The following is a 20,491-nucleotide window of genomic DNA, read 5'->3' as shown; positions in this document are numbered from 1 at the left end:
AATTATACAGTCTCAACTCAAATTCACTCATCCAGAAAAGAAATGTCATGGTTATTTAGTAACAGGGAATGGGACTTGGGTAATTATCCATTACTAGAAAATGATCGGCGTAATTCTGGCATCATGATAATATTCACTAAATTTGCTTTACACAAATAGCTTTGAAGAGCTTTTCCACATGAAAGCATCTTTGTATTGATGTTCATTAATATTATTTTTCTGCTATTACAAATCCAAAGAAAAACAACATAAAAGTAGATCAAAAGAACCTCAGAGCTCACATTTCCCGAGCTCTTATTCTTGTACCAGAACTAACCCAGTAGTTCTCGGCGTCTTGCCACAATATTTTTTGCATATGGGTCCCCGTTAGACAAAGCAGTGCAGTCTGCCGACAGCAACATGGCTCATCTTGCGTAAGTGTGAAGAATGACCAAATGCGATGGCTGGGTGATTATATGTTTTAACCTTGGTCCCCACATGCACACACAGACAAATACATCAGACATACAGTGTGTACTTGACTGCTAGATGTATAAACTAGAACATGGAAAAACATAAACGACTGCACGACTTGAGTAATAGACAAGCACACTCATCTATCTGAAAAACATTAAAGCTTGAAAGAGATTTTGCACACTTGTGTACACACACCCCCACACACAATGACTTGTACTGTGACCACCATGTGCTATTACCATAAGGCTATTTGTCATGTCAGGCTCAGGTGCTCCCTTGCCTCCCATTTAGGGAGCTTAGGGATAAAAAGCGTGTGCTCCATACTACTTTATACTCACACATATATACATACACACATAGTACATTAGCATATGGCTGTACATGTAATATATGCTCATACACTAAGAAAAATATGCACTTGATATCAGCTGAATTTATGGACACATACACAGAGATGCTCAAGTCACAGTACTGCACACAATGTGTAGAGCTGCCGAATGAAAACAAAGTGGCTCAGCCTTTCTGAAGCTCTCAGCCTTATTAACAGAGCCTCCTGTGGCTTCACCGCACATACGCGCACATACACACACACACAAAGAAACAGACCTCAGTTCTGTGGCTATTACAGTTAATAAAACCCATCCTGTGCTGTGGTTCTATGTCAGTTACCCTCGTTTATCACAGTTAGCCAGGCTAACCCACACATGGAGAAAGGGAGATAGAAAGAAAACAACTAAAGCGGTGCTGTTAGGAAAATTTGAAACTAAAGAAGCTCACATTTCTTTGTAGTTTGCGGGTATTCGGGTAAAATTTCAGGTAAAACTTTGTTGGTTCGTGATTCCACAGTACACTTGATGTGTGCAGTGTATTATCATGACTCCTAATGGCTTCAGAAATTTGATCCGAGCATATAAACTGAGGAAAATATGCAGGGATTTAAAAGAGAAAAAAAAAGATACATACAGAAGATAAAAGCATTGTGCAATAAATGTTGGTTCAGGACAGTGAAGCTGATAGTCATCATGTATCCTCACAATATTGTATCACAATAAATATGTCATGTAAGACATGATTTTTGACAAATAAATGTAAATAGATAAGATATTTATGATCAGTCACTGTAAAATACTCGAATACTCTTTGACCCTCTGTCAAAGTAACAAATTAATAAATATTCCTGAATGTTTTTCAATTAAACTAATAAGAGCTGCCACACATCAGTCTCCCAGCACTGTCCAGTTCAGAACAAAATATCTTTAAAAAGATTTTCAACTGGTTTATACCCCCTGAGTATTTATATACCCCTCTGTGTATTGTTCAGTATTTTGTGGACCAGTGATCTATAATAAGGAATCTCAAGAGGGCCAGATTTCCTTTGGATAGTCACAGTCCCCAGAGGATTAATGCTTCTGTTTTTATTCCTTTATTGCTAACACTATAAACGTTCCAAATGCCAAGATTTTCCTGAGCATATTAGTTGCATGTTCTTCCATTTTAAGAGGCAATGGGGAAAAACAGGAACAGAGGGGAGAGGGGAAGAAGGAGGAGCATGACGTCAAAAAGAGAAGAGCGAGGCAGTGACTGATTGACAGAGAGGTAGTGGAAGAGGGCAAAAAGCTCTCCAGGGAGCCATAGTGTCACATAAGGAGCTTCAGAGTGGAACCTGTTTCACAGTAACACACACTCACGTCACTGCTGAACACGTACACACCCACGGACTCACCCACTCAATCAAGCTCACAAGCACTCTAAGACCATTTGATGCACAGGCGTGCATGCCTTTGCCAGCTGGTAGAGACATGGCATCAGATTGGACCCAGGTGGCAAACTTCGCAAACACACAGAGACACAGTGTACATACAGTATGCGCTCTTAATACAGAAAACACACACACAAAAACAGGAACACACAGAGCGTTGACACACATCCATAAGCCCAGCAGACAGGTGTTAGTCTCTTTCACAGGCCAATTGTCATATCTATCACCACCCTGTATCTACTTCTTGATCCTCCCATCATCCTCTTTTCCAAAGCCAGGTTGGCTGCTGCTTCAAGTAATCCCTTCCTTCTCTTTTCATCTTTTTCTTTCTTCCGTAATCACAGTTTTTGTCTCTTCTTGTTGTATCTGGCAGAGAAAGGCAAGATGACATGAATCACTAACAAAGAGAAGCTAGCCAGAAAAGAGTGCTAACTGACCATTTGGCTATTTGCTCACCAAACAGCCTATTGTTGAGATCTGGCAGAGTCACCGTTGCTCCTTTCAGTGCAGGAAGGAAGAGCATGACTTTGGAGCTGCTGTAGTTTGGCAAACATTAGGCAGGGGAAATTTTTAGGACTACGCAGCACATTGCTTCTTAGTCACCAGGCCAAAATCTGTTTGTTCCCCCTAACTGCAATTCAACTTTGTAAATTCTTGATCTCGGAGCAAATCGTGCATATGCTGGCTGCTGTAGAAGAAACACTGCAATTGGATTAAAGATTGTGGCTCCTAATTTAAGGTTGCCTGTCTAAAAATAGAAAACAAGATTTATATAGTGCTCTGTATGTGGTCTGTATTAATAGCTATATACATTATGCATGCATGAAAAGTGTCCTTATCTGTCCATGCAGTCTTGTGTAACACAGAAATCACTGCAAATTTACCAGATCCTGAATAATTTTCATAATTCACAGCGGGAAATTATCCCATTACAGCTGCTCAGTCATGTGAAAGTCGTAGAATGCACGATGCATAATTCAAATCTTCCAGTAACAGTCTTACTGGGTTTTCCAGCAGCAGCATGGCTGTTTGTTGGAGAAACATTGATTCTAACAGACCAATATCTTCACTGCAGTGTGACCAGTGTTTCATCGTTTGTATTTTAAACCTTCTTTTCTTACCACTCTTAGATTATTCCTGTTTGTCAGTGGGAGCAATGGGATCTTGATTAATTCTGTGTTGCTGTGAAACGCAGAACCATACACTGATGGAAGTCAAACCGATTCCTTAGAAGAGCTACAAAGTCATCCATCTTTTTGTGCAGAAATCTTACCTTGTCCATGACGATAAAAGTGTAATCCAACTTATATCTCCTCTTTCCTCTCCTCATCTATCTTTTGCCTCCCCTCCTTGTACCTTTGGCATAGATATCCATTGTTGTTATTCTGGTTGAAAGTGGAAATAACATTAAAAAAAAAAAAAGTTCAAATACTCTATGATAACAAAGGCAACTGTTACAGGCAACAGGCACAGTTGGGGGATTTTGTGATTAGGCGTGTCAGTCTGTTTGCAGTGTTAGACATTTAGTCAGTAACACTTAATTTACACTGAATGGAACATTTTGTTTTATTTATTGCTTTACACTTTCACTCCACAAAAACGGTTGCATTCATTTCTTGGTGACGGAAGAAGAATAGGAAAGTCAAAGTTTTTAATAAGTCATCATCAGAATTAAGAGTGTTTTTTATCTTGCGATCAGCTGTATCTGATCTTTTTTTTTTCTTTCTCATTAACTTGAACATGAGAGATTGTAACAACGATCACCAGTTACTTTATGGCCAATGACAACTCTGTTTTTTCTCTCTCTCTCTCTCTTCATCCAGACACATTTGCCAGTAAGGTAGCAGCTATCCAGGATCAGTATGCAGATGCATCCATTGGTAATGTGACAGGCTCCAATGCTGTCAATGTGTTTCTGGGCATTGGGGTAAGTCCAGCACATTTGATTAAAGATGTATTGATTGATAGCTATTTAGAGAAAATGCAGTAGTGCTTGTCATTTTGCTGTAGTATAAATTATTATGTTGTGCTTGGTATAAATGATAGGTTACTGCATGAGTCCTATTCTTTAATTCTGCATGAATGAGTGTGTGACTGACAAGTGGTATGGTCTGTCACACCCATCTGTCTCCTTTGGCAAAGTCTATATTTGCTTTTGTTTCCTTTGTTGTACATGCTCACCGCGTCTCATGTTATTAAATTCAGTTTTGCTGCTGTTCAACAGGTGGCGTGGTCCATTGCTGCCATCTACCACAACAGCAGGGGTGAGGAGTTCAGGGTAGATCCTGGCACGCTGGCTTTCTCGGTCACACTCTTCACCATCTTTGCCTTTATCTGTGTCGCCATGCTGATGTACCGACGGCGACCAGACATTGGTGGAGAGCTGGGTGGGCCCCGGACTGCGAAGGCCCTTACCACCATGCTGTTCGTTAGCCTGTGGCTCCTCTACATCCTCTTCTCCTCACTGGAAGCCTACTGCCACATCCAGGGCTTCTAAGATGATAGGAGATGTTGAAGAGAAGGGTGGGACAAAGCAAGAAAACATGGAGGAAAAAACAAGGGGGAGGTGGATGAATGGATGAATTTGGATTTAGGAATTAAGGCTGTCTCGTTGTTCTATAAGTCCCCCCTTCAGCAATAGATTTAATGATAGATGAATGGATGGATGTACAGATGAAGGAGTGCACATTTAAACAGATAAAGACAGAATGGAAAGAGGTACAGATGCATGGAAGGATAACAAAAAACATGAGATTAATAGGAAGCGAAATTATCCAGAACGGTGGAAGCTTAATGAGAAAAGGAAAAAAATCAAAGATATATATTCGCGTCTCACTCTAAAAGTGCAAACCAATCAAGTCATCTTATTAAACGTGTCCCAACTGGCTCGACCTTACAGAATTACAATGAATTTAAACACTTGGACTGAGGTTAAAACAGAGGTACGCACCATAAAAGCTCCTATTGAGAACGAGTGGTTTCAGCAGGAGCCCTCTTTCAGTGTAGTGCATCGTATCCAAACACTGTAACAGGCAGGAGTGAGACAGACAAAGAAAGAATAACTTTATCAGTATGTGCATGCATGACCAGACAATACTGAAAACATAATCAGAAGAAACCGGATACATTGCCACAATTGTTTCATGACAACTAACTGTGTGTGTGCTGGTGTGTAACAGTGGGTGTCCCTGCTTGTGTGTTGTGGGAAGATGGTCAAGTACTGTGAAAAAAAACGCCTCTCGTCTTGCTCTCACTGCGTGAGGCGAGATATGCTTTCGTGTTCGAGGTCTTTTTGACTCTCGCTCTCCCAGCCTGTAGAAATGCCGAGTATGACTTTCGCAGGAGAGCAAATTCAGTGAGATGAAATGTTTTAAGCGTCACTGAGGTTCGAATTGTAAATATAAAGAGCTGATCGTACATTACAGCTTCACGGTTTTCCTTCTGAATGTCTCGGTTACGCCATGCGCTCCTGATCGGACCCTCTTTCTGTTGCTTTATACTGTAAATGTAAATGAATTAAGGACTAATTTGAACCAAGAAGTGGTTAGTGTGCTTTTACCTTTAATAAGGTCATGTCTGAGAAGACGAAATGGCCACTCTACCGTCGAAAACTGTTAGAAACTATTATCACTGCATAAATATCTAGGTATTTTTGATTTTACTATGGAACCACCTGGTGTTCCACCTGTGGGATTGCTGCCATCATTTCTGAATCATAACTTTTAAATAGCCTGAAAATTCTAGCTAGCACCCATTATAGGCCTTCTTTTCCTTCATTTTCTGCCACTTGGTTTACTTAACAGCTTCAGTCATTATCTCTGTGCATCGCCAACCTGGCTGGTCGCTGGACCAATCAAAATCTTCAAGGGCTTTGTAATAACCACTAATCCCTAACCCTGACCCTTGATTTATAATGTTTCACATAGATTGGTCGTTAAGGGGAATATTTAACAGGCGCTTATATTGGTAAACCTTACACATTGACTTCTCAGTTAAAAGAGCTTTGCTTCAAACTAGCGCAGGGCTACATGAGATAATAGCTGCACGTCTTTGTTATGTTACCACACCAGGCATCAAGAATTTCCTAGATATTGTAAAAGCAACCTGCTGCTTCTAAGTACTCATTCAGACAAGGCTTCAACTTTTCATTCCAAAAAACACTACTAGTCAAAAACATTTTACTCATAATATGTCTGGATGACGAAGGCCTTAACCTAAAGAAAGCAATTACCATCTGGCTTTGTCATATTTCTTTATTCAAAGGTAAGTTGCTTTCAAACAAATAACCTTAATGTGATCTGTGGGATTTACTCATTCTTGTTGAACTTGACACATTAGTTCAGCTGCCAGTTTTCAGTCTTAACACAAAAGCCATCAGATAAAGGGATAGCTGAAAATGATTTTTTGTTGGGCCGGACGTCAGCGTAGAGGACGGGGTAAATGTGGATATGTAACACAGGTTACATCTAATCTCAGACAGCCTGTGTTTGACAAGCTCACACCGGTTTCAGGGCAATAACAGAAAGCTAACAGGGATACAGTTACAACACTTGTCCCCACAAATCTCCTCCTGCTGTGGAGTATATAGCCCAGTGTTTTAATTCTCAGTAGCCAGGTTACCATGGTAGTCCACCCTGGTTAAAAGCTAATTAACTCCTAAAGTGTATAATCTCTCTTTGTGACATGGGCACAAACAGTCTCTGTTATTCTATTATATATGTAGCATACTTTTGTTAGTTTAACAATGTAAACTGATCTTAAATTATTACCCCTGGTCTGTGTGCATGATGTGACAGAGGCCCACTTGGACTTATTTATCATCCTAATAGTGTGCTAGTAGCTTAAAAGGACACCGGGGCATATGAAACACTACGTCTACTGCGTGCAGACCAAACTTACTGCCAGATCGTAAGACTCACAAACTAAAATTCCAAAACACTAAATGTCTGGAAATCTTCTGCTTTCTGTAATTCAGTATTAGACAGACAACAAATCGATCCCAAAACCTCGAACACCAAGGGCCCAGAATTATGTACATTTTAAAGCCTGTCTCGACTGTCAGAGAAGTTTAGACTTCAGACTGTTAACTATTGCAACATTCAGCTAAACTCACAAAGATCTCAGCATACACGTAACTTACAGTATATGTAGGCATAATAAAAGTCCATAAGTCCAGAATTCCTTTGCTTCTAATGTGTTTTTTACTTGATGTATATGATAAATTGTATTTATAATGTCATCTGTAAAAGTAAGTAGTCCGGACTAGATGTAATCCATTTTAAACTTGGCAGGATTCTTGTAAAAGGCAGATTTTAACCCCTGAGAAAGTAGACCTGGGCTGGCTTAGATTGGATGAGTTTGGCAAATCCAGATAATTGCAACGATATAAATACTCTGAATATAGCGTTTGAAAAAATTATTAATTACACAACAACACTAGGATGAAAATTTGAGAAGACAGTGCTACAGAAAAATGGCTTTGTTGCTGCAGTTTTGTTTGTTGTACAGTTTGAAAACTACTAAGAAAAGACATTTGGTGTATATGTCATTTGATAGCTACAGTATAATGAGATATTGCATTACTTGCATTTGTCAAACTCAGCACAATCTGTGGCTCATCATTAGAGTAGCTGTTCTTAAGTGAAGGCCTTGGAGTGGCAGTTTACCCCTGTTTTGCCAAAGGGAAAACTTTATATCAGAAATTAATGTTTGCAGTCCAATCTGTAAAGGGTTTTCTAACCAATGGATCTTTCTTAAAACACCAAATATAATTCATATTTGATTAGTAATCTGAAAAGCATTAAAAAAGGCTTGATGTTGTTTTAACAGAACTCAAATCTTTTTATTTAAATTTGTATGTATTTGTCTCTTCACTGGCACGAGCTGAGGGTTTATACACTGTAAAAAAACTAAATTATGCTAGCTTGCTTTTAAAAAAAGAAAGAAGGAATAACGATATTAAAGCTGTATGCATCACTTTTTGAGTACCTTCAGTAAGGTATTGTCTTTGATATTGCTAAATCATGTTGGAATTACTTAAAATGTGCCAGCTGCCTAATATTTTGAGGTGAACTCTAGCGTGAGCAGGAATCAAATGCTTGCAAAAATGCAGTTTCGTGCATTAAATTTATGGCTTGTATTTTTTTTTTTTAATGCTAAAAGTTTTCTTTTATGGGAATTTAGCTCTTTTGCTGCACTGGCTTTGCTGCACTGGCGTTGCTGCACCGTCTCTCTGGGTGTATTCACTTTGGCTTAAGAGCTAGTCTGACATGAACCTTATTGGCAGATTAATGACAGCTGTTCAGAGTTTGAAACAAGGCTGGAAACTAAACATTGTTAGCTGTTGTTTAGCTAAAGACTTTTCTTGGCTGTACATCATCAAATATTAACTTTCTGGTTGAAGTTAACTTTTTTTTTTCTATCTGCAACTAGCAACTTTCCTGCAAAGACTGTAAAGCAATTTGTTCCAGCTCAAGTCACAATAACGCTTGAGTCCAGCTTCGTGCTTTGGTTTGAAATTCTGCATTTTAAAGGGTCAAAAGTTAGCCAGGTCATCACTGTATATATTAACACTAACAGCTAGTAAGGAGTAGAAAAATGAGCTGTAGATTGCATTTGTTTTAACTTTTGTTCTTCTGTGGTGGGGTTTGAAACAGAATTGGGCAGGTTTTTAAATGACGGACAAGCATTGCACTGGTTCTTGTCGCTTATGTGAAACGGCTACTACGTTGGTTCATTTACAGAGTTGCTTCTGATGTAAAAAACAGAGATTGTGTTTTCTGTCTCTGATTTACACAATAATAATGATGTACCTGATGTAAAAATACAGTGGTGTTGAATCAGTTGTAAACCATTAACAATGTTGATTCTAATGTAAGGGTTGACGATATGTTTGTGTTGCCATATTCACTTTTTAACTGACTGTCTGTCTGACAGACCGAGGAATAAATAACAGCAACATCGGACAGACAAAATGAGCAAAAGGAAGGACAAACGCCCCTACTGGTACAAGCGGAGCAATATTTGCTACAGAGAAAAAAATGTACCGCTGGAAACAAAGGCTACCAGAGCTATTCTCTACCTTAAAATGCAACATTTAACATGTAGAAAAAAGGATGGTGATGTAGAGAAGAAGAAAGAAAAAGAAGATGACACGAAAGAAGATGAAAATAATAATAATAATAATTAAAAAATGAAGTTACAGCCATATGTTGATTTCTGGGTCAGAGAGACTGATGTGGACTTCTCCTGCCCAGCATGTGTATTGTTATGGTGTCTTTATCTGTCCCTGTGTCTCTCCACCCTCTTTCTCTATCTTGCTTTCTCAATCTCACTGCTGCCAAAGTAACCAAAACAGGCAGTTCTCCTTTTGTTCCGTATCTTCTTCCCAGCTCCCGTTCTACCCTCTGTCTCCCTATGCCATGTTTTCCATATTTTGGAATGTCAATGTGCTACTTGTTGACACTGTGCATGAATGATAACATGTCTGTATATAGTTATAGAGAATTGTATCCCATTTCCTTAGTGTTGACTAAAAAAGGTTTGAATGTTGTACAGATTCAGGTTTTCCTTTTTTTCTGTTCAGTTACATTTTGTAATGTATGTAGAGCTTAACAACATTTTGTTTTTAATTTAAACAAAGATGCGATGACTTTTTTTTTTTTTTGGAGTAACTTGCACATTACTAATGAATTCATCAAGTTTTTTTGTTAAAAAAGGCAATATCTGCTGTTATTGAATGAGAGATGAGATCTTAAAGAAGTTATGTATCTTAAATAAGTAATCTATATGGGAGCTGCATGGGTTATTTGTACAAAAAAAGAGACACTGCTTGCTACTTCTAATATTGTGGCTGTATGAGGAATACTGTATGTATATCTAAAGGTTATTTTGTCATTAAAGAAATAATAATAATAATAATAATAATGTGTATATACTGTACAGTGTTATAAGTGAGGTGGACTATACGACCATCACACTAACCATAGAGAATTAATTCTACATATTTATTTAAAGGAAACAACAACACTCGCTACACTCAAGAATGACATATATTGCCTTTTTGGAGAAGTTGTAGTTTGCTTAGAGCTTATTTCTCTATCGCTGCCTCACTCTGCCCTCCCATGCATCCTCTTTCTTCATTCTTGGTTGGTTAATTTTTTTCCTTCCATCTGCTTCCATTTACTTTTATTTTGGCGTTGGAGGCTTTTGAGATTGCCTTTTGTCAGTGATTGTTGTCGTTTGATTCAGACAGCGTTATGTTTTTAGTTTGTCTTTTTGACTCGTGTCTCACTTATGGTTGCTTTTTATGCCCCCTAAATCATTATCTCTAGAACTGCTTCTATTCACCAACATCCAAGTATAGTTATGAATATCTGCCTGTGCATCTGATTTAGTCTCTCAACGGATAATTTGTTTGTATTTAAACCATCTGTTTTCCGAGCTGTCGATCATTTATCTTGGTTGCTGAATAATTCTCTTTTTGTTTTTCTTTCCTAAATTCTTCCTTTGTGCCAACAAATTCTGGTTTTTATTTCTTCACTCCTTCCTTTCATTCATCTTCTCTTTCTTTCTCTGTCCTCTTTGCACTTTCGGGGTGTTTCAGGGTTTTTTATGTTTGTCACTTTGATTTGATGTGGGGGGTTTTTCTTTTCTTAACGGAACAGTAACTTTAATAATCATGTTTGTAATAATTTTTAAGATTTGTTTTCTTTTTGCCGCTGTTTCTCTGTGTGTGCGTGTATTAATTTTCTTTTCTTTTTTAAATTAATTTCTGGTCAAGACCAAATGATAGGAGGAAAGTTGTTGTATGTGTGTTGCCACTAACTGTGACTGCTCTCCATGGTACATGGTAATTCTGATAAAACCAGTAAAATAAAGTTTGGGATACCCTGTTTCAGAGACCCTGTGAGTGCACTGCCTTTCTACAGTGTGTGTTTGTGAGCATGTGTGTTTGTGTTACATCCTGTCTGTATTTAAAAGCTTTAGTATCAAACATATTTATTATGCAGTTTCTATTATTAGCTACATATTCAATAAGTAAATAGAATCTGTGTGTCTCTTGTACACTTGAACATCCATATATATATAAATGCTAAATAAGAGGGGCCCTAGGATGGAGCCTTTGGGGACCCCACATGTGATTTCTATATTTTGTGATGAGAATTGGCTTATTGACACATAGAAGTTCCTGTTGTTAAGGTAGGATTTGAACCAGTCGAGTGCCGTACCAGAGAGTCCGACCCAGCTCTCGAGACGTTCCAGTAATATGTCATGATCAACGGTGTCAAATGCCACACTAAGGTCCAATAGTACCAATACTGTGGATTTTAATAACTAAATAATTAATTTGGATTAAAATAAAAATCTACCAGTGGATAGACTGTTATTGAGACTACCTTATATAAATTTTATGCAGTACAGATAGAACATCTGTCCTTTAGAGTATAAAAATGTTCTAAATTCACATTTGCACTGGTCTTTTTTAATTATCTGACAAATTATGTCCCCTGCTGTGTAATTTATAGTAGTTATAGACTTTATATACAGTACTCTGCAAAAATCTTGAGTCACCACTCTTTTGTTTATATATAGCTTGGAAAAGAGGAAAATTTGCAAATAATTTGCACATATAAATGGGAAATTTGTATATTAGTATATTTCTAATGAGGTTTGACCAACACAATTCACTTTTGCTTCTTGGAAGCAAAGCACAAAGAGCTGAAGGTTGGCTTGTGACTTTTGCAATGAAGTAAAATACTGGTATAGCCTTGAGATGACTGTTGCTTGGTAGTTTATAAATATAATTCAACCAGATTTCATTGAATTGAATCGTGACATCCCCCTCTGGTTAGTGACATCCCACTATTAAGCTTCAATCTGCCATTACCATTGATGTGAAACCGGACATGAGGATCTAACTGAGAAACAAAGGGATACTGTATGCTTATAGGCTAAATCACACAGTAATGTTTGATTAACAGTCCTTCTAAATGGAATTAAACTTTATTGTCATTGCACATGTCACAAGTACAAGGCAACAAAATGCAGTTTGCATCCATCCAGAAAGTGCTTTTGCAATAATATAGATATATTACAGAATGTGGATCTATACAGCTGTAAGGAAGAAGCTGTTCCAGTACCTGGTGGTCTTAGTCCGGATGCTCCCAGAGGGCAGGAGAGCCCGTGTGCTGGGTGACTGGGGTCTTTGATGATTTTCCCAGCCCTTTTCAGACACCTCTTCCTCCAGATGTCTTGTATGGCAGGAAGTGGTGCTCCAGCGATGCGCTGTGCGGTTTTCAAAACCCTCTGCAACGCTAGAGCAGCTCCCACACCAGACTGTTATACAGTTGGTCAGGATGCTCTCAATGGTGCAGCGGTACCATAATTTTAAAAATGGCTATCATTTTATATTCAGTAAATGGGCTTCTGTGGCCATAAACCCATCAGAAAAGTGTTTTGAGGTCACAGAGTGAGAGATCTAAAGGTTCATATAGACAACAAAAGGCTTTTCCACTGTTGTTAGTAAGAATGCAGGCTTAATATTACAACCCTTTTAATACTAATTAGTCATTGCAAATATTGACATCACACATTTCACTTACCTTTCCAAATCACTACCTTAACTTGTGTTTACTACCTAACATCCAGTTACTATATTACATGCAACCTTGTTACTGTCACTATCCTGATACATCCATGCTGGCACTGTTTGCTGCTGCAGCTCAGTCCCAGTCTATCCTAGTTAAAAACATTTTGCCGAATCTTGCACGTGACAAAATTGATTTTCATAGTGTGACCGTGATTGGCATTTTGTGAGAGCTCCCTCATAAATCTGTGTAACCATTTGCTGTAAATTGTTATTTTCTTGATCTGAATGTCTTCTAGGTTTATTTGAACTAAAAGCAGCCAAACGGCATGTTACACTTGCCTAAAGCACTCACTTAGGAAAAACGCCTTCCGGGTAAAGTAGGGGGTCTGATTTGAAACTGAGTAAAAAGAAAAAACTGCAGGGCTTTTAGAGAAATAAACAGAATGTAAATATAGAGAAAGTTACACAATGGTCAGTAGAAAGCCTTTATAAGAGCTGATTGATAGATGAATTGTGTTTAGGTTTCTCCTCTTCCTTAGCTGCCACCATGATGGATCATGCCCGTTCTCTGCTGCAGGCATGATGGATTATTCCAAACACAAATAAATCCTCTTCCTGTTTGTTACATTTAGTTGTGGCTGATGTTTTATTTATTTTAATCCTGTCCTGTCTAGCACCTTTTGCAAACAGAATTGAAGCACTGTGGTGCTTCAGGGTGTCGCCAGGCAGTACAGCCAGCAAAGCCACATGAATGGCCTTCAACATCCATGGTGATCCACAACAACCTAGTCAAACAACAGACACACACAGTAAAAGGACAAGACAAACTGGTCTGGGTCTGAGACAAGGTGCACCCAGCAATGTTTGCTTCCCCATCCCACCCAGTTGGCCTACGGGCACCCACGAGCCCTGCAGGTGCAGACTGGATATCCTAACGTGGGTCGGCCCACTCTACAAGGCAAGGGGGCAAACCACTCCCACACAACAATGGACCCACCCTGAGACTAGGTGAACCCTGGTGTAGTTATTTAAAGTGCAAGAGACTAGGTAAGAGACAAGAGACTAGGTAAGAGACAAGAGACTAGGTAAATTCTTTTTTATTTTTGTTGTTTGAAGGTTGCGTATAAGTCAGCAAAATACACCGTGTTGCAGCATGTTTCATGCCGTTACTTATGTAAAGGTGTTTGCCTTGGCTGTTCATTATTTGCCCTCTGCTGTGTCTGTCTGAAATCTCATTAGCCTGTCACATTTGATTTCTAGACAGGTTCTTGTCTGGGCAGCCCACTGCTTGAAGGTTAACATGCTGGGAACTTAATGCGAATTTATGCATGTGTATGTGTGTGTGCATGGTTGATCCTGAATGCTGAATAAAACCTAAAACTGTCAGAAAGTCAAAGTTGGCTGTCAAACTATATGCAACGACTTAGTGAGAGACAAAAGGGCAAGCCTTGATTTTCTGTTTTAAAGAAAATCCTTTCTTTTAGCTCTCTGTCAGTCAGTGCTCATTCAAAGCCTGTGTTCTGAACAACAAGTTGCTTTACAAAACAATCAAGTACTTTAAAGATAGTTTGTTGTATGCTGTACTATACCTTTAAGATATAGATTAAAAGTGCACATCTTGAAGCATTGCAGGTATTTACTTTAACGGGCTAATAAAATAGCAAGTTATCCATGGGACAGTGATTAATCTGCTTGGGTTTGCAATAGTGAACACTACTGGAATGGATTAGACTGAATAATTCCCTAACAGGTATGACCTGTGACTCTGACTTTTGTCACAAAAGAGATATACTAAAAGATGTGTGTGTGTGCGCGTGTGTGTGTGTACATGTTTATATATATTTGTGAGGACCAAATATTTTGAAGGCATTTTGAGACTCAAAATGTGGTTTTAGTGTCAGGGTTACAGTTAGGCTATGGTTAGGTTTAGGCTAAAGGTTAGGATTAGGCATGGAAAGCATTATGTCAATTAGATGTCCTCACTAAGATATAAAAGGCAAGTGTGTGCACGTGTGTCCAGTGAAATAATAACTTATTAGTCTGAACATGCAGTTTGTAAATACACCATATGGACAACAGTACTGGGACATTTACACATTACACCTACAGCAGCTGCTCAGCCATGGAAGCTCATCCCACGAAGCTCCAGGTGCACAATTTCTGTGCTGATGTTAATGAAAGAGGAGTTTTAGAACTTTGGGGTTATTGAGTCAGTCAGAGTGTTCGTGACTTTTACATAATATGCACCTTATTGCTTTGAAATAACACAAATGACTCACGTAAGTAAAAAAAAAAAAAAAAACACAAATTTGTTATGTAAATCCAAATAAATAAGATTCTTTTTTTCTTGGAAGTTACTTTAACACAGTTGGGCGGACCATTTAAAGTAAAAAAAAAAAAGTTTAAAAAAATAATAGACTGTTCAGTAAATCCAAAAAAAGGAGACTTTAAAACAGACGATGGTGAGATTTAATTTTCTTTCTTTTCCCCAGTGATTAATTTTAGAGTATCTTAAAATGCATTCTATTATAAGGTTTCAACAGTCTAACTGGTAACTTGTGTTTGGTGTCCTTGCTTTAAGTTGAAACACCTCTGCCCTGCTTCAGTTAAAGTTTGGAAGGTACGTACTAGAAGAAAAAGCTTTTGTGTTTCTGTTCATGGAGTGAAACTGTGGAACAGTCTGAATATGGAATTAAAGCAATGTCCAAACATAAAACTGTTCAAAAAGAGTTATAAAAATATGATCTCCTCGAACTATAAAGAAAAGGAAAATATTGAAATTAAGTGAATGTCTCTATTTAAAAAAAAAAAAAAATCATGATGTGATATTATAGTATATAGAATATCAGAAATCTGTTCACTTTTTTTTTATTGCAAATTATATCAGTAAGGAAGCTGACTAAATATTAACTGATAATTTATGGCGTGGGATTAAATAAGTGTTTACTTCTTCCCACTCCCTTTCAACATGTAAATTAATCAGAACGATAGCTATATTGAAATGTATTGTTTTTATTATTATTTTCTTTTCTAAATGTATCTGTATATTATTTACATGTTTGAAATAAATAAAAATAAAACATGTCTAAAATATTCTGAGAATATGTTGTTCTATCTAAAATTACAGAAGATACTTGACATCAGTTTTATCCTTACCGTGTATTCAGTGAGGCCTCTTTGTGTTAAGTCCTTCTAATATAAAGGTGCTGATGGAAAGTACCTTTTTATATGAGTTTATTTTTGTAAGCATCTTTGTCTAAATGTTTTCCTGGGATCATGCCACTCTTGTACAACATTTTCTCAAGAGGGCTGTAAGTGAAGAAGTGCCTGGCCTATAGAGACACTTTATATTTCGATATGTCAATTTATTTTTGAATGTCTAGACAGTCATTTTATCTCCACATACACTCATTCCCTTTATATACTTATTTATTCTCTTACATCTGCTTCTGTCTCAGAGGATGACAGCTTAGTCAGCACTGGAATAACAATAGCAGCTAGGCTTGTGTGCAGATTTCCTAATAGAAATGTATTGTCAAACAGCCATAGAGACTTTGCTCACAATGTAATTTAAATGTATTCTTATGGTATATTTTATTGGTGGGCAAATAGAAATGTGGAATATATTTGAACATTTAGCAAAAATTATTCAATACTCAGATTTTAAAGTTTTAAAGAAAAATTATAACCTGTTTGAGATCAAAGTCACTAATTTACAAGGACAAGATGCTGACATTTTTGTTGCTGTTGTTTAAAGATTAAGAAATTAATCTTATCAGACCAACTTTTCCTAAACATGTGACATGGGACTGAATTTGTGAAGCTATGTAATTCCTTGCCAAGAAATGGCAAGTGGAGATTTTTCATCAAAATGCATGAATATATAATTTTATAGAAAATCAAGTTTTACTTAATAAAAGGAAAGGCAAACCTAAAACACTGACATGGATCCTTCCAGGATCATGTACGTCTGAATTACACATGCAAAATTAAAATGTTATTTTTGTGAAGTAAAATTATGTATATACCAGGCAAGACTCCAGGTGCAGGCTGTGCTAAGATGCCCCTGAGACAATCCAGTGCACAACGGCAGGGTGCAAGATGATTGGATTCCTAATACAGATGGACAAACTGTTATTGCACTCTGCCAGTGCAATTGCCCGAGATTAAAGGATATATATACTTTTTTTTAAACTTACATCCTAACATGTTATGAGGTGTTTTTATAAAAAATACACATTGGCTATTGTGCCTAACACATCCATGTCTATCTCTCAGCAAATCTTCAGGTGGTCCAGAATTCAACATCAAGGACTTCTGACATAGTGGTTTGTTTCTATATTAAACTATTTCTATAGCTGTTTCTATATTAAACTATTTCTATAACTGTTTCTATATAGAAATTTTAATTTTAAACCAGTTGTTGAAAGTTTTCATTTTAGAAAAGCCATTGGCAAATTTCCGACTTAATTTTTCTCTTGACATATCTCTGTGTTGATCTTTTCCCTTTAAATATTTTCCCTTACTCTCTCCAACCACGTTGCCCTGCATACGGGAGGTCAACTGGCATTTGTGTCGTAGAAATGTCAGGCCTGTGGGAAAAGAAGAAAGAGGAGGGGGGACATCACTTAAGGTCTATGTAGACTCATCACACATGAACTCTTCCTTGCATGCAGACACACACATAGAATAATTAGTAGATGCCTTCCAGGCCAAATTTTGCCCACTTACCTCTGCAAATAATGGCTTGATTGAAAGGCTTAAAGTAGTCGCATTAAGCCCACGTGTGTATGTGTGTGAGCACCTAACCGCAGGTGTTTCACACACGTGGAACAGATTGAAATTAAATGTCAGGGAAATACCAGAGCATGAACTTTTCAACCAGATTTGTGTGCGTGCGTGCATGCTTGTGTGTGTATACATGCACTTTTCTTTACAGTGGCAATGTCTTTCTTCTTGCATGTGTTTCTTAAACATTCCACTGTAAATTAAAGCCTGTTACTTCAGTATTTATTGCATGGATGTGTATGTGACTACACCTTTTCTAGCTTACATGTTTATACAGTTATGAGGGGGTTTTTTTAGTCTAAATAGGTCCTTATTAGGTTATTTCCAATAAGTAAATAACTAATTATTATAATAAACTGTGTTGATTGTATTCTTTTTCATTGGCTTTTTTTGAAACAATGAAGGGCTAGAGAAAAAAAGATATTTTTGTAAAGTGTTTCTTTTGTTATTTTAGTTGTTTAAAAACAAACAAACAAAGAAAAACCTATTCATGCTACAGTTAATTAATATAGGCCATAGGCCAAGAGTCCAGACTCATAAGACCAACTCCAAACTAGAAGTTAAACAAGCTTATTTACAAGAACACAAGGATAGCAACATTTTAAGCAAAGGGTCTCCATTAGTGAAGCCTAGATAAACAGCCAAATCTAGTTTCTTCTCTCCTCAGAATCTGAACTTCATTCTTTCTGATGCCTTTAAGGCAGTGTCTCTGTATTTAGTTTTGTTGTCTGTAAGTGAAATTAACATATAGTAGGCTGAGATTACATGAATGTTCCACCTTTTTAAATAAAATGCTATAATTTGGCTGAATCTGAGGCAGCACATCTCTACATTATTATTGCCCCCCTTTTTTCTCCAACTAATCAATCTATCTTTCCCTCCCGCACATCTGTGTGTGTGAGCTCTGACCTTGATCCTGGAGTGGACATGGCCACTGAAGGGCCCAGGCCACACATGTTTTCACTTCACACTGTCACTATTTAACGCCAAATCTTCTCTCACTCTCTGGTACACTCACCTAAAGTCCATGTTCTGACCATTGTCTCTGCATTCATTTCTTGTTGCTGAAACTTTGTTAAATTCCTTTATTAAAACTTCTCACCAAGTCCTTCTCATGGGACTGTAACATGCACACTCCAGAGTTCATCCAGCTGGTTTTCTCTTCTTTAACATTATCAATAAACATTGTTGGGTCTGTGTTTCCACATGCCTCGCTAGTTTAGAGACTAATTCCTCATGAAGAATGCAAGACATAACAGAACATCTTCAACCGTTTTTTTAACTCACTAATGAGGGAAGCTTTGGTCAGAACCAGCTCTTGGAGCTCACGCTCCTCACCTGTCTCCAAACCCAAATCCTTCAAAGAGGAGCTGTCCTCGTAGCCTTTTTATTGACATGACAGTTACAATACACAATACAACACAAGCACCTCCCCTCGTAAGACCCCCCAATGGTTCTAAGACAAGGCACTATGTGCGTGTATGTGTAAGCACCTGTATGCATGTACAAGAACGTGTGTGTGACCTCCTGCTCACCAAAAGGATCATAAAAGCAGGAAGCTTACAACACAAGAAACAGATCTTTCAGATAGGATGTATCTACAATAAAACCTCCCCCAGCACAGAGTGGCTGGAGAGGTGGTCAGAGACAAAGGAATGTCTTGATCCTATAGTTTGAACTCAGACTTTACAAATTTAAGAACCACAATGACAACATTCAACAATTAGACTTAACAAACATGCATATTGTTTTCACTGTGTTTTACAGGTGATGTCATTTACCTCAATCATGAGCCGTACCAAGGCCTCTGAACACGTTTTTTTTTAACTCATTATTCTGGTCCATACTAAGTCTAGCTTCTTCAGACTTCTGCTTCAAATGTCTCCGCCTACCATTCATGGTTCACTCGGATAATTATATCTCTACTTCCTGTGGAGTGTTCTTCATTTGGCTGGATGTTGTAAAAGGGGATTGCTTTGATCCTGCAATCCTCCACCTCTGTTGTCTTCTGTGGATTTTCAGCTCTTTTTATGTTGCTGAGCTCGACTGTGTTTTCTTTTTCTTTTTTCCAGAGATTGCACCAAAACGGGGGATTTAGCCACTCATATAGTTTCCGCTAGGTCTTTGTTGGATTTACTTTATTTTTGGATGGCCTGTTTTATTTGTAATAAAATCACCCTTGACAGCATATTGTGGTTTCACAACGTCATCGCTCAGATTTTAGGAGATTACTGTGGCTTTGGCACCGTTAGGAATCAATTGTCTAATCTCAGAGAATTTGAAACATCCGTGACCACACCAACAGTCGCTGCTTACAGCTGACCATAATGGACCTTTAATGAATAAATTGTTCACTGAGATTGATTATCTATGTCAAGCAAGTTCCAACTCAGTGAAAGTTAATTTTCCCCTCATGAAATGAATTGAATCCGATGGCTGCCTTGAAGGTAGGAAATCCATCTGAGAACCTATATGGCTCTGCAATAATGTAAAGTGTATTCAATTTAGAATTAATGGGCTAAAACATGCACAACCACTAGAGTGGTGCTTTTAAACTTAAGTCTTATTCAACTCTTGAAAATGCACTAATCAATATTTTTCTCTAAAGAAGATGGATAATATAAGTGTCGTGTAAAAGAGTCACCAAACTCTACAGCTGTATGCTACTCTGTGGCTTTTGGTTAATACATGTCTGTATTCAGTTGAAGTGTGAAAATATGCACAAAAGGAAATTGTTGATTCATAGAGAAGTACTTTTTAAGCAAGAAGACTTTTGTACTGTAGAATCGTTTTACTAGCAGACATAAACAGGGCGAAGCCCCCTTTTCTGATGAATTGGGAGGATGGTCTTCCTGCACTAGTGACGGCACGATAAGGTACAGAAACTTCAGGCTCAC

At 37.8% G+C, this 20,491-nt stretch overlaps 1 protein-coding gene across 1 annotated transcript in view; it reads left to right on the top strand.

Annotated features, from left to right (window-relative positions):
* The window catches only part of slc8a1b (solute carrier family 8 member 1b), a 135,517-nt gene extending 129,995 nt beyond the window's left edge, over nucleotides 1–5,522 (top strand). Inside the window, exons 10-11 of the mRNA XM_085369056.1 lie at nucleotides 4,039–4,142; nucleotides 4,440–5,522. Coding sequence (XP_085225182.1) covers nucleotides 4,039–4,142; nucleotides 4,440–4,712 — 377 coding nt within the window. The 3' untranslated portion in view covers nucleotides 4,713–5,522. The remainder of the gene's footprint in view (nucleotides 1–4,038; nucleotides 4,143–4,439) is intronic.
* The last annotated feature ends 14,969 nt before the right edge of the window (nucleotides 5,523–20,491 follow it).

Source organism: Diplotaxodon limnothrissa, linkage group LG13 (genome assembly GCF_057381915.1).
Source record: "Diplotaxodon limnothrissa isolate DT_005_m linkage group LG13, D_limnothrissa_male_GT1.1, whole genome shotgun sequence".
NCBI lineage: Eukaryota > Metazoa > Chordata > Actinopteri > Cichliformes > Cichlidae > Diplotaxodon > Diplotaxodon limnothrissa.
This window is presented reverse-complemented; position numbering and strand designations above follow the sequence as displayed.